We start from the raw sequence: 15,046 nt of genomic DNA on the forward strand, positions 1-15,046 counted from the left end.
GAAACTTCTCCCAAGAATATACAACTCACATGAAATCATTCATTTATATTTAGACTGAGCATGTTAGATTCGTGCAAATAGATTATAATAAAAATGACTAAAAATATAAAGAGGTAGGTTTAGGAAGGTCATTAGGTGTACAGAAAAACCCCAAAAAATACAAAATATTTAGGTTTCCATGCCTGAAACATTTTCATTTGAAACTTCCAATACCATTGTGGCTTAAGTATTTGAACAATTATATTTGAGAGCTCCTCATTGAGAATGCATTGTGAATTTTACAGGATCAATATTTTGGACTTCTTACTGCTCCTACACTGAGAAAGTCAAGAGGAAATCACCATATTACCCAAAATATCTTCAATAAGGAAACAAAATGTCTCTAAGAGACAAACTAATTGACTAGTGATGATGAAATTTGCATAATTAAATCCATATTACTGGCATATGTTAACAATGGTCATCTCTTTATTTCTAAGGGTGTTGTGTCTAATGCGAAATATTTTAGGTAGTCAACAGATACTCATAATGCTAAAAGGCAGGAGCAAAATTTTTTTGAAAGTATAATTTGTATAGGGTTAGCTGCCAATGGCAGCATCTAATTAAATGATTGTCAGCAGTCCTGTTAACTATTTGCTACAGCAAAATTGCTTATGAAAGTAGCATTTACAGAACATATTTCTTCAAAAAAAGTAAAACATATACATATGTATGTACATATAACATAAACAATATTAGTAGAAGTAAGAATTGACAGAAGCAACAAGAAGAAAAAGGATACCAACAATAAATATTAAGATGGGGTTTTTATTAATGGAACTAAAAGTAAATTTAGAAGGTGGATATATTACATGGAAGTACTTTGCTATAAATATATTATGTGAAATGGCCATGACAGATAAAAGTTGCAACATGGAGGAAGAACACATATTAAGCCGAGGAATAGTATTAGACATAGCAATCAGAAAATCATTACAAGATTTGAGGGTGAGTTTACATGATGGATTAAGTACGTAATATCCTCTCATGAGTCTGTCACTGCTAAGAGATAATGAAAGTAAGAGTTTTTTGTGCTATGTCATATCATATATGAAGCAAAAGTTAGACCAGTAGATTTTAACCGGGTAGCATCCATCTGATCACAAAGATGTGAAATATAACAGTATGTAATAGGATTACAACTGATTCATGTCATCACAAAAGTTTGTGAAGACCACAAATAACTAATTGTTGAAGATAAGTTTGTGTTTAGGAAGGTATGGGATTACATTACAGCAGTAAGGAGAACATTATTTTAGAATATAGTCATGATATCTCTCCTTGCTCAATGACATTTGAAAATGAATTCTTTAGAATAAAGAGAAAAAAGTTAACATCGATAGTACAGAATGATGGAGTAACTAGCTAGCTGTTGTAGAATCACTAGCTGTTGATATTGAGAAATGCATATGCATTTAGTCCCATCACATACAGCCTTGCCCTCTAAAATCCCTAGTGCATGAGTCATTAGCAAGATCAACTGAATCTTCTAGCTAAGAGAGATTATTACTAGGCTCTGATAAAGAACTATTGGGCCTAAAGGGCCCTCTGATACAGGTGAAGAAATTGAGATTTTTGCAAAATTGGATGTAAGTTTGAGTTATCAATCTCTTCACCAGAGGTAAGAAGGAAAAATGAGTTCCGTCAAGTAAATCCCACAACCTCCATGCATCAAAAGGCATAGGGTTCCCGCTCCCCACAAATACATCATATCCTAACCTGTCTCTGGCCAAGCATTGGGGTCATTGTTCACCATTCGGTAACTACTGACCACATTTAGTAATGCCAGTCATGACCCTGTCTAAGCAACTGAACAAACTAAAAACAAATACAAAGAATTGTGGGAGATGCCTCGAAAGCGACTTCAACGGCGTTATCTGCTGATTGATCCCAATCAAGGCGAATGATTTTTATTCTTGCAAATTGATGCACATCAAACCCTCAGCAATTGAAGGAGCTATGCCAACCACGACTACACCTGCCAACTACCTGAAACCTGGCTAGCTCCAATCTCTAGCCAACAAAAAAGGTTACACAACCTTAATCACATCTATCACCACCCTAGTGTACCCACCACAGTTGCACAGTTTGATTGCCACCCATAGAATTGACCTCTCTCACCTACACTACTGAAGTATGTAAGTACTATGTCTCTGTCTGATGTCCAAAATCTGTTTTTGCTTGGCATGAGTGAACTACATATATTATTCCCTAGAATAACAACTCTATTTCATCATTTCAATGCTTGGTACTCCCTATATTGCTGTAATTACCAAGTAAATAAATAAATATGTACCAATAAATTACCAAGTTGAGTGATATACCCCTCGGAATGAACTACAAACTTGACGTGGTGAAAGGGTTTGTGCTTTTTCATCACCCTTAGAGCTTGAAGTACTAACTTAGGTACTGTAGTACAAGTGCCTGTAGCTGATTGTCTACATTATTTGAATTATATTACAAATCTACGTTGAAAATAAAAGTTTGGAAAAACTTAATTTTTGATGTTACATACCTGGTGTGTAATCATATCCTGCCACACACCCTAGCACTGACTTAGTGATAAATTGCTTTTACTTTGCAAAATGAAAAATGAATCAAAAAGAGAACTGATGCCCTTCAAACCTTAAAGAAATAATTCAGGAAGATTAAATTTCACAGTAGCAATTTACCGAGGAAAAAAATATCCCTGGTCCTTTCAAAATGTGCCAACAGATTCCACTGTATATGAGATATTGAAATGAAACATAGGCCCACCATTCATACCATTAGGAAGTAACTTTATGGCTGTTTAAACACTTAGCTGCCATTGGAAGAAGCCCAAGATTATACTATACATTTTTTGTTTGTTGAAGAGGGATTTATATTTAATTGATAAAAGTCATTAGCCTAAAGTAGAAAATCATGCCATTCACTATGTGATTCAATACTCTTTCTAAAATAAATTCCTTGCTGAAGCACTCTCAATAGATAAAAATGCAGCAGAAATTTAATTACTTCATTCAGACTACAGAACTTCTCTCATGCAAATTAATGATTTGTAAAGTTATAACTAGATAGTAAGCAGTAGGAAAGCAATTGAGAAAATATAGATTGCATATAAGAGAGACGAAGTAGCTTTTAGGTGATTCACTAGAGAGAACTTTACAATTAATTGCAAAAGCAAGTACTTTTCAACAACAATGTCAATGCTATTAAGTTTTCCTCTTGAATTCTCAAATCATTACCCAAAGGAAACAATCACATTGTACTATTATTCCCTATCACTCTAAAAATTAGCACTTTCACGCAACAATTCTTGTTAAATTGCCATCAGAATAACATCAATTTGAATGCTAATGGTTGAGTAAAAAGAAAAGTGAAGTAGAGAAAGTTAGATATTTGAAATCATGACAGGGTCAAATATTTGAAGAATGGATCTCACAATAGAATTTAACTTTAAGAGGGTATCTAATTTTCTTTCAGGACAATAATTTCTTGGAAGTTAGAACAGAGAATTCCTACCTAATCACATGACTGCTTTGAGGTAAATATGCTCTGAGGTGGTCAATTTACACAAAAAATTCATGCATCTATAATGACGATTTGGGTAATTCCTGAAATAGATGCACATGAATTTTATGTTGCTATAGCTAAAGAAACACATTTTTATGACAAAAACTTCAAATCATCCGATATATAACGACAGATAAAAAATTCATTGACACCAAAAACAAGCAATATAAAATAAAATAGAAAAGCACCGGCTTTTCTACATCCCTCAGACTTTTCCCTATCGTTGTACGTAACCATTACTTAAATGTACCAATTTTGAAGTGCTGCTACAGTACACTGCATTGGAGTAAAATACTAATATTCAATACAGTTCTTCCAGTCAGTGATGTTCTCTTCATGTGAGTATCCAGGTACTAGGTGTTTTAATAGGATAAATTGAGCTTCATATAATTATGATTTATGGTTATTGCATTGAATCAGTCAAATACTTAAAATTCAATTATTGAAAGGAGAAAAACACCACTCCTCGTCCGACAAAACTAAAGAATTGCAGAAAATATGGCCAAATTTGTCATTCCTCTTCTTTTACATTCTTCATTTTCTGACTAATAAATATATATTTTTTTAATTGGTCACTCTCAGAAGTTCCTTTTCAACAGGAAATCATATACTTCAACACTGTGTATTTCCTTTTTATTAACTGCTTCAGGAGATGAGCTCTTCCTTTTTAGCATCAGCCTGTCAAAAGACACTGTTGAAATGGTGAAGACCTTTTGATATATTTTTTTTATAAGCTTCAAGCATCAGAAGAATAAGAATTTTGCAGACCAAACAGAAAGTTGGTGCATTCAATATTTACATGGAAGTAAATAGAAGAGAGCTCTAGAGGCTGGAAAAATGTCTAGAAGATATATCTTGAAGTAGTCTCTGCTCTACTGTTTTCCACATCACCTGCACAATTGATTTAATACATACTTGTATTGATTTAGATGACTCCTCATATGAAAGTACCTGTCAGAATCAGCAACCAGCCCACTTCCTTTGTGATTGAATATGTGCCTATTTTGACCTGTAAGAGAATGCACTCCATCAGATAAGGAAATGAAATAATTCAAATGGTAAGGAAAATATACATTTGTTGCTGAAGAGAAATGTTAGTGGCCTTGTGGACGATTATGTTGACTGAACAAATAATTTTGCCAATTAGCTGCAAATTCATTTTGAGCATTTATATTCACTGCTTAAAATAGGCTATTGCTACTGAAATAGACTTTGTTTTATTTTAAGTATTCAATTCTAAGCATTGAAAAATAAGGAACACAAACAATAAATATTCAAACGGGAAAGACTGAAAAAATGTGATATAAATCACTGAATCGTAAATGTTTAATGAAGACCACTTAGTGGTGCTGTATCTACCAGTAAAATATATTTATAGCAAAAACTACAGTTATATAGTCATATAAAATCATTCATAGCTTGAAAAATAAGCCTAGTAATAAATGATTTAGCTATATCATAACTAAATTAAATATCAATAAGTATTTATGTTGATGAGGAAGGAACAATGACTGTAGCACAAAGAAAGTACAGAGGACACAACAGGTCTAACAGGCATGCATTGTTTATTTAAACCTGCTAGACCCTAAGTCTCTACCATGTCCTCACCATGCCATTGTTTCTGTATATATCATACATTCCTATTCATACACACACAAATTTAAAACATTATTTCAACATCATGAACTCATTTGAGCTAACAAATTCTCTCAGGCTACTGGAAATAACCAAAAAATACTAATACTGTCTCCTTTGATACCCATAAAATTTCTTCATTCAATCCCTACACCCAATACATTAAATTTAATGGAGGATATGCAAAATAAAACTCTCAAATAGTTAATCTACTCCAAAAAGATATTTCTCTCTTTTTAAAAGTAATAATTGTCCAAAACTATTTCATTTTCAACTTCAAACATTATAAACAATCTGAAGTCCTCGCAATTGGTTCTTCCTTCTGGGCTGAAATCGTCCTGAACCACAGTGAAGAAAAATTGTTCAAATCAGATGACCATCACCTGAAATATATCATTTACTGGAATTCCTACATGGATGATAGCCTTTGTCTTTGATTTGGAACAGTCCTTCCATTAGAATTATTTTGAAAAAAACCTAAACTTCCTTCATAAAAACATTGTTTTCATGATGGAAAAATATAACCTAGGGGTAATAAATTTTCTGGAGCTCACAGTTTTTATCAAAGCCAAACCTTATCACATACTGACCAACATCATAATTCTCATGACTAAGTTTTCAGTCAAAGTTCATTTCAGAATAAGTCACACTAGGGGGTGAGAAGAAATAAAATTGCAGAAACAGAAATGAAGAATAATGCATTTCCTCTATTATTTACAGCAAAATATTGATTGCAATAACATTTTCTAGTAAGATTTTTTGATATACTGATAAAATCTCATCTGACTTGTGGAGTTCACCTATGATTAAGGAGATTTATACCTAATGACAATGCAATAGAAACTTAGCATAAGATTACACTACCATCAGATATTTTCAAGCTCTAATTTGTGATAATTCATGATCATTCAGTAGTATACTTAAGTTTTGTGAATAAATACAAAGTTAAATTTTTCAGTGATAACAATACCACTTTAAATGATTGGCTATAATTCCCTCATGTACCAACACTCACCACTCTCTTCATAGCGTGGACCCATGTTACCTCCATCACTAGCTGGGTGAGGGAACCAATCTTGTCCAAGAGATGATGGAGGCATTGGAGGTTCTGACCGCAAAGGAGGCCACTGGACATTGCCCTGTGATGCTTGAGGTCTCTCCCTCAACCCATTGGTGGGAGACATGGGAAAGTTCTCTCCTTGATATCCTATGTGAATTTGTTGCTGTGGCAGGTGTTGTGAAGGGTACTGTGGAGATCTGGCTTCGCCACCCTCAGCATTATAACCATTCCCCTAAACATTGTTATCGGAAAAATAAAGTTAAGTTTATTAACACATTTCGTTTTCATATTAAAACAATTCAATGTGATTTAGGAATTATTATATCAAGTGCATGCATGTTGAGTATATACAACAAAGATACAACTGAATTATGATTAGCGGCAGCACTGCTTTCACAATCTTCATGAGATTTACTTCTTAATGAGATTAAATTGAAACTGAATGTTGGCTTTTGTTTCTACTGATTCTCAGAAGATATAAGAATAAAGCAAACAATCGATGAAGTTGATTCCTACATCATATGCAAAAGTAAAATGGAATTAAGCTTGAAATATCAGGACTGTGGCATATGATTTGCTGGAATACTAGTGGAGCAGCCATCAAACTGTTAGTCTTTGAGCTTGTTAGCTTGAAAGAAAGACCATGGGATGAGAAGGTGCAGAGGCCCCCCATAAAGATTTGGAACATAACCTGGAATGGGTCAGTCATGGCGATAATCTCAGATCAGATTGAGTAAAAAAAAAAGTTGCAACCATAAACATTCATACTTACTACAAATATTTTCAAGAACAGACCTCGAATAACTATATCTTTTTGTTTGGGAATGAAATAAAAGTTCTGTGTTATAATAATTAAGGAAATATAAATTAAATAAATATTACTTGAGTCATACCACCTTGGAATTATTAGAAACAACACTCATGAGAGCAATTGAGGATTTGATATGGGAATTGTAATTTAAAAAACTGGACTTAACCCTGCACTATATACTTGTGATACAGATATTAATAAAGATGTACATTTTAATATGCACAAATGAAATATAATCACCGTCAAGAGCATTTATTCCTGGAGAAAAATTGTTTAAATGAGCGATAGAAGACATTTTACTATTTAAAACTATCACATACACTCACATAACCCAGTTCACACTCAGCATTTAAAACACATCATGTTCTGATGAAGTTCTACATTTAATCCCTTCAACTTGGTTCAATTTTATTGAATTGTTTGTCAGAGTGTATACCACTGAAAATAAAACATTAAAATTTGTGCTATGTTGACAACTTAACAGCCGTTTAAACAGCTGATATGGCTGATCTATTAATTTCATACAAAACTTAGTGGAATGTAAAATTTTATTACTTCTAAGTTTTGCTTCTTTACTATTCCATTTAATATAAACTAACACTACTAAAGAGAACATGCTAACTATCCCAAGAGGAAAAATGTTGCAAAATTACTTATTACTTTACCAAGGTGTGATACTGAGTCTGGAGTTGCATTTGCTGCTGCTGCTGCTGTCGTTGTTGCTGCTCCGCCCAGTTTGGCTGAAACTGTGGAGGCTGGGCAGGGACTTGGTGGGCTGTTGAAGGCACTGACTGTGGGCTGTGGACACCTCGAATGGGCAAATAGCCTTCAACGGCTGGGGGCATGTGATGTGCCATTGCCTGCGAAGAAACTTGAGGGGATGGTGGGGGGGTGATGGGATTCGTGCCAGCAGTTGTCACGGCAGGTACTGGAAACAAAAAAAATAAAGATATTCATTCACTCCAACCTTTACACCTTCAATTATATTACACCATAGAGGGAACTTCAGTGTCTATCAATTGCAAAACAATGGAGAGGGGAAGTATGAGGAGTGATGTGAGGAAGGAGGGCGAGGGTGAAAAAATGGAAATGGTAACTCGGGGAAACTTGGCCACTTACTGAATTGTAAAAAATTAGCTGATATTAGCTGATTGGCCGTTCTTGATTGTGGAAACTTTTTTTGAAATATTTTTCTAACCTGTAAGAAGGTAGCAATACCTTCTAAATGAACTCTTTTGAAATTTTCTTTCCATTCACATTAAGTTATTGTTATCTATTGTGCAACACCCTCTGAAAGTAGGATTTCTGATTTATTTTGAGAATGTTTCCCCAAAGTTCAACCCAATCCAAATAATTTGTTATCATTGGTGAATTTATATTTTTTATATTTTCTGAGAATTTTGACCTCTACCATATGATGCTTTATATTGAACAACAACCTTCATCTAAAACAATTTGAAAGACACTATCCCTCTCATAGCACCCACATGCTACTGAACCTTTGCACAGCTGACAACCCAGAAGATTCATATCATTTCCAAGCCTCAATCCCTATCCTCTCTGTTCATCATATGATGCCAATGATGATAAGTTTTGTGTATATTTGAAAAACTAATAATGCAAAAATGAGCTTCCCTCAAATTTACACCTACACTTCATTTCACACGTTATTCAAACTTGTTGGAGTCATTTCTCCCTTCATAAATTTACATTAAATGAGTTGAATGTCAAAATATATCTTACTTTAATTGAATTGGTAGACACAAATGGTAACTCACCACCATGGTAAATAGTGCACAGTTGATGTAACCAGATTTATCACTAAAAATTTTGCCTCGGTGTATAAGACTTTTGGTCCTTTTTGCACCTTCTTATATTGGTGCAATTTATACAATAAGGGTTACTTTCCCTAACTTAAATCCAATTTAGTTTCAAAGGCTCATTTTGACTGAAATGCTCACCTTTTTGTGGCTGATGTGGGTGGTTGTGGACATGCCCAGTTTCCTCTGAAAAAATCAAAAAGGCAGATTATGGAAAGGGATTTATGTTCATGTTTTCCAAAGAATTTATAAATCAGTGCAAGCGGATCTAAATTTTTCAGCTTGGGTGACACAAAACACATAGAAATGCTATTTTCTGGAATGAATGAAGAAGTACAATTTCATTACCACAATGAAATCTTTAAAGCAATCTGTCTAACATTGCAACATTATTTAAGAAGTCATATTATTCATGTTAGCAGAGTGTGCATTTATGTTTCATCCCGCTGATGTTTGCATAAAAGGAAGGACTTGGAACAGAGCAGTTTGAGAAGGGCAACACACGATGATTATGCATATTAAATTATATTTAGATATGCTTTACAAACAGTAAGTGGATCAGCCATCATTCAGAGTTATTGGCAAAGGAATCCTGTAATTATTATCATTAAATAATATTCAATAAAGAATGAAGTTTTTATGCTGCATTTTTACAATAATCTATTTTCATGTATTTAGCATTTTGTTTTTCTTCGAAACAAAGAGCTTTCATAGGTACTTGGATCAGCCAAGGTTCAAAGTTTCTCAAGTGAGAAAAGTTTAATGTTTAGAGAAAAATAAGTATGTCCCTGGAATTTAAGAAGTCTTCCAAAAAATAATCAAATTGAACATCTAAAGCCAGGGGTCAAGGAAACTATGAACAGGTACCAAGAACGTATGGTACAAATATTAAGTACCTTGTACCTTGGTATCAGCGCCTAGTGCAAAAATCCTCAGTAGCTCTCAGTGTCTAGGTACCCCACTCCAAGTATAAAAATCAACTATAAATCATAAAAACCTAATCAACCTCAACTATCTGAGGACAGAGTCATCCTCATTTTAAGACATACTACATGCCTTATCTTGTTCACACATTGTAGTACGGGAGCCAGTTCCTATAGATTCCCGGAAAGATACAGTTTGCGTGAAACTAAGCATGCCGAGAGGTATCACTCAGAATCAAATCTGGGCCTAGTAATCTATAGCCTAGTGTCTACCCACTGGACTATGATAATTCCTCGTCAAATCTACGCAATTGGTAATATGACATAGAATTTTCAGAAGAGCTTAAAAAGAAGAGGGGATTTTGAATGATTTTTTTAATATGTCTTACAAAGGTGTCATGGAAAGAATTATCAACAGAAGGTTGAGAATAAGATATGCTACCGGTATGTTTTCTCCATGAATACCATTTTAATTTTAGTAAATGCAAAGGCATGAGTAAAGACATTCCTGAGGACTCATATGGAAGAAATTCAAAAGTACTAACCAGCTTTCAATGGGTTTGGAGATTTGGTAGAAGAATTTGATAAAATTGACTGGGTTAACAGAAGGATTAGCATAAAAAAATAGGAGTGCTAAATAAAAAAAAGTTTCTGGCGTGACTTGGTGGAGCGATTTTCAAGAAGTGAAATACATTAAACAACAAAGTTGTATTTTTTTTAGCTGCATAATGCAATGTTTTGTGACCAAACAACCAAACATTGAATGGTAGTAGTGATGTAGATCTAATATGGGCATTTTTACTCCTAATATTCCATTTTTTTAATTGAAAAACAGACACTAAAGCCATCCACACATCCAGGGTATCCAATCGCAAAGATGGTTCACATACAAGTTAAATCTGGATAAAGCCCACGCTAGAGTAAGCCCTAGGGTTTGAAAAAGCCACACATTCAGGGTGGTGAGGGGCTGCAGTTTCTTTTCCCCATTCAGTAGCCCACAAAATTATAATGACCAGAAAATTGTACGAGGGTCATCCGGAAAGTAGTACCCGTTCGTGCCGCATGAAGTGCTGACGACGCGAGTAGCCGCTGGACGAGGTCAGATAGCTTCAGTGGCTTGTCTGCCTTCTCTGAGCCAAGTTGCGTGACGCTAGCATTGCCTGTGTTGTTTCTGTGATTGTTTACAATGTTTAAAAAAATTGAGAACGCCGCCAGTTGTGAAGTGAGGGCAGTGATTAAATTCCTCAATGCAAGAAACGTTCGCCCATGTGATATTCATCGCCAATTAAAGGAGGTGTATGGAGACAATGTAATGGACGAGTCGTCTGTTCGGCGGTGGTGTCGCAACTTCAACATTGGGAGGGGGAACACACACGACGATGAGCGTTCGGAGAGACCGTCTGTCATTACAGACCAACTGGTGAGCTCAGTTGACGAATTCGTGAGGAACGATCGGCGCGTCACAATTGATGACATCTGTGAGCATTTTCCCAATGTTTCTCGAACAATTGTTCATGAAATTGTTAAACACCATCTGCATTATGCAAAAATTTGTGCAAGATGGGTCCCTCGCGTATCTCAATGAGCTGGCGGCGAAGGACTATGCAGCAGGAATACAGAAACTTGTCACACGTTATGACAAATGCCTTAATTTGCTTGGAGATTATGTTGAGAAGTAGTTTAAAGTATCCTCTTTCAAATAAAATTTTTTATGTTTGTTAATATTTACTTTTGTGTCTTTATTTCACGAACGGGTACTACTTTCCGGATGACCCTCGTACCTCTTGGATTTTTAAATGGGTTTGCTCGAAGGCAGCACCTGGGATCAGAATCCAGGACCTTCCACTAAATAGACAAAGACTCTATTCACTATAGAGCATCCACCAATTGAATATGTAATTCAAAAGCTGAATTCCTGCAGAAGAGAGAGAGAGTATTGTGTGCTTTTCATTACCAACATTGAAATATTGGTATGGAAGACTATTATTTACTAGGTATTTTACCACTATTACCACTACTGATTACTACTGTATCAATATTTTTGTTTTCCCAAAGGACAATGACGCAGAAATTCGTTATATTCAATCATCCTTCCACTGAATTCATAAAAAATATTCTGGAGTCTGTGGAAAACTTGCTTGACAAAAAGTGACCAAAGCAACAAACACACATCTTAAGTCCGCATATCTTCTATTTTGAACCTGAAATTAGCGTTAACCAGGGCAATTAGTATATGAACTTCAACGTTACATAATTTTGGTGAGGTAGGAGTCAAGCCTCGTCTTGGGTGACAAGAGGAAGAACGACAAAAAAAACGAAAGTATTACGTAACGAAACTTACGGACGGCCCCTAGCAAGCGGGTCATTCTCGCCTTGGAACCCACCTTGACCTCGTGGGTGGCCGAGGGGTGAGGTAGAGGCGGCCGATGGGCAGTCGAGCTCCGAGCCTTCGTCGCTGCCGTCTGCGCACTGCGGGATGCCGTCGCACGCGTTGTAGATGGCGATGCACTCGCCCGTGGAGCGGCACTCGAACTGGTAGCGACTGCACTTCTCTCGCCGGCTGGCAGCGGAAGCGGCCGGCGCCGCGTCTACCGACTCCCCGACGCTCCCGCCGCCATACGCTACGCTCTCAGCCGAGCCGCCCGCGCTCTCTGCCACCGGCTCTGGAAGGTCAAGAGCGGGGAAGTGAACTTTTGAGTTCTCCGAATTCCGGATTTATAATGGCATGGCCACCCCACGCAAGAAAAAAATAATAACACGAGGGCCCAAACGAGGGAAGGGAAAGGGAGATGTCCGCCAAGTGTAACACAATGGAGGCTGAAGTTAAGCGCTGTACACTCGAAGTGGATTTCGGTTGATTTTTTCCCTCCGTGTAAAAAACAACTTCTAATGGACCTGAGCTGGGAAAAGTAACAACATCGATTACCTGTACGACAGTCATATTTTTGGAGGGAATAATAATGGTCTAAATTGATATCCTGCAAAAACTTGAGAGGAGTTCCATGTAAAAAAAAACACCATGGAGAGTAAAAAAATCTTTAAACTCCGCGGCTCTTAAGTAGATCAAAGAGCCAAGAGAAATAGCATCTTATTACATATCATCATCGTTGAGGGTCCGTGCAATTGCCCAGTAAAAAGGCACGGCAAGGAGAGAAATCTCATCGCTACTGACCGAGGGAACCACGGACATACAAACTCCCGACAACAGAATGAAAACTTTGGGCTATCAATGGCTTTTTTATTTCGCGTATGCAGCAACACTTAAGTCTGAGAAAGCATGCAGTACCGAGACGCGAAACTGTTTCTACATAAACAGCCATAACAGAAGATCCTTAAAGCATACAGTCATTTCAAACTAGACCAGCGGCTCGCTAACATAGGAGGATTCTCCTCCGTGGAAAGTCCAGATATTAATAGCAATCGGTTGGGCCTAAGGTTGAATGCTAAAACAAATATATATTTTTATACTAAACAAATATATATGCAACCCCATAAACACAGTAATTAACCCGAAGGTCGGTTTAGTAGGTGATGGTAGAGATCACCCAGTACTAAGCCCTATATGGCGTGTGAAAATTCACACATCAGGGTAGGGGGGCCAGTTCCTTTCCCTGTGCCGGTTATGGTTTCCCAGGAAGACCTGGTACCCGAAAAATTACTTAAGCTAGGTTGGAGCTGCAGGTGCCCAGAGTGCCTCGGCCGGGAATCGAACCCGAGACCCTCCGGTCAGCAGCCCAACGATCTATCCACTGGACTACCGCGACCCACATATATATCTATATATGTATATATATCTATATATATATATATATATATATATATATATGTATATATATATATATATATATATATATATATATATATATATAGGTAATCTACCGGTTAAGGTAGGTTTTTGGATGGACACACATACTAAATACATATTTTGTGACTCCTAACAAACCACAAAATCCAGTATCCTACACTACATCAAGCCCCTCTTCCAATATTATTTATTTATTTATATATTTCTACATGTCTACACATATAACTTTAGTGAAAGTCTCATGGATGTGAATAATAATGTACACCAAAGTAGCACCAGCGAACAAAAACACAGAAACACGCACAAAAGAAACTCACACGTACTGCGAGCTCTTCCTCGATAAAGGTGGTATCGCCACCGAAAATTCGGAACACGTGCGAGTTTCTTCTGTGTGTTATTCTTTGTTTTTTTTTTCGCTAGAGCTATCTTGGCGTGCATTATGTGTGTGTGTGTATCCCTAGCCGAGTTATGGAAAATGTGGCTTGAGTAATTCGGTCTGGCGTGGAATATATGTGTACGTACTTCTACTCATAGGGATGGAACTCTTCAGAACGGAAGACAGCTGCTACTGTTACTAATGTTCGTACTTTTCCCTGCATACGTAGCCTTAATCGGTTGTCCCTCATAATAACAGTATCATGCTTTTACATCATTAGGAAGAAACACGTCGGATAAAAATCAACCTGATTGAAATCGGGAGTATTCATATCTTCAGGCTGATACCCATTTCTTTTTTGAGTGATTTATGTGTCTCTCACTTCATCTAAAGATAGGTCGGCGAGCTTTTTCTATTCGGCCACCAAAGATTAATCAGATATATTGCGCGCGAAATTGAGATAGAATGGTTTTACCAATTCCTCGCCAAAAATACACGAGATAGGAAAATCAAAGTCAGAGATATTCCCGAAGGAATTTGACACGGGATCTTGATGCTGGCCAGAAAGTGAGACCAATTCAACCCGGCCGGCTCTGCAAAAATGATAGGTTTAATCGTACATTATATCTTCTGGCACCACCGACCAGATAACCACGGACTTCCTGAGATTTCCAGGATTGATTAAAATTCGGATGCACACCGTCGGCGCACCGAAGAGCGTTAGAATTCAGCCAGGGATTAAATAAGGATGCTCAACACTGCGCTCAAAACCCACAGGAGAAGCACGTTCCTGCCAACCATTCGAGACGTACTTAGTAGTCAATAATTTATCTCGGCGTTTAGATACGTAATAACCGACATTTCAAAAAATAAAACCAGCGCCACAGTACATGTGATGCACAGCTAAGTTCGCGCAAGCATTCTGGTGGAGAAGGAGTTGTATGGCTATGAAGAGGAGGCGAAGAAAAAAGAAAGAATTGGGGCAATGAGAAATACGAGTAATAAAAACATCAAGGAAAGTA

At 36.6% G+C, this 15,046-nt stretch overlaps 1 protein-coding gene across 2 annotated transcripts in view; it reads right to left on the minus strand.

Annotated features, from left to right (window-relative positions):
- LOC139700082 (uncharacterized) overlaps positions 1–15,046 on the minus strand; it is a 92,792-nt gene that overhangs the window by 11,446 nt on the left and 66,300 nt on the right. Inside the window, exons 4-8 of one of the 2 annotated variants that reach the window (XM_071598582.1) lie at positions 12,228–12,506; positions 9,062–9,106; positions 7,766–8,028; positions 6,245–6,521; positions 4,546–4,603 (exon numbers count right to left, since the gene is read on the minus strand). In XM_071598582.1, the coding sequence (XP_071454683.1) occupies positions 4,546–4,603; positions 6,245–6,521; positions 7,766–8,028; positions 9,062–9,106; positions 12,228–12,506 (922 nt within the window). Of the gene's footprint in view, positions 1–4,509; positions 4,604–6,244; positions 6,522–7,765; positions 8,029–9,061; positions 9,107–12,227; positions 12,507–15,046 lie in introns of both variants that reach the window. The other variant, XM_071598581.1, reaches the window with a different exon arrangement.

This window comes from Hetaerina americana, unplaced genomic scaffold (assembly GCF_022747635.1).
Source record: "Hetaerina americana unplaced genomic scaffold, ioHetAmer1.1.p SCAF_10, whole genome shotgun sequence".
Classification (NCBI taxonomy): Eukaryota; Metazoa; Arthropoda; class Insecta; order Odonata; family Calopterygidae; genus Hetaerina; species Hetaerina americana.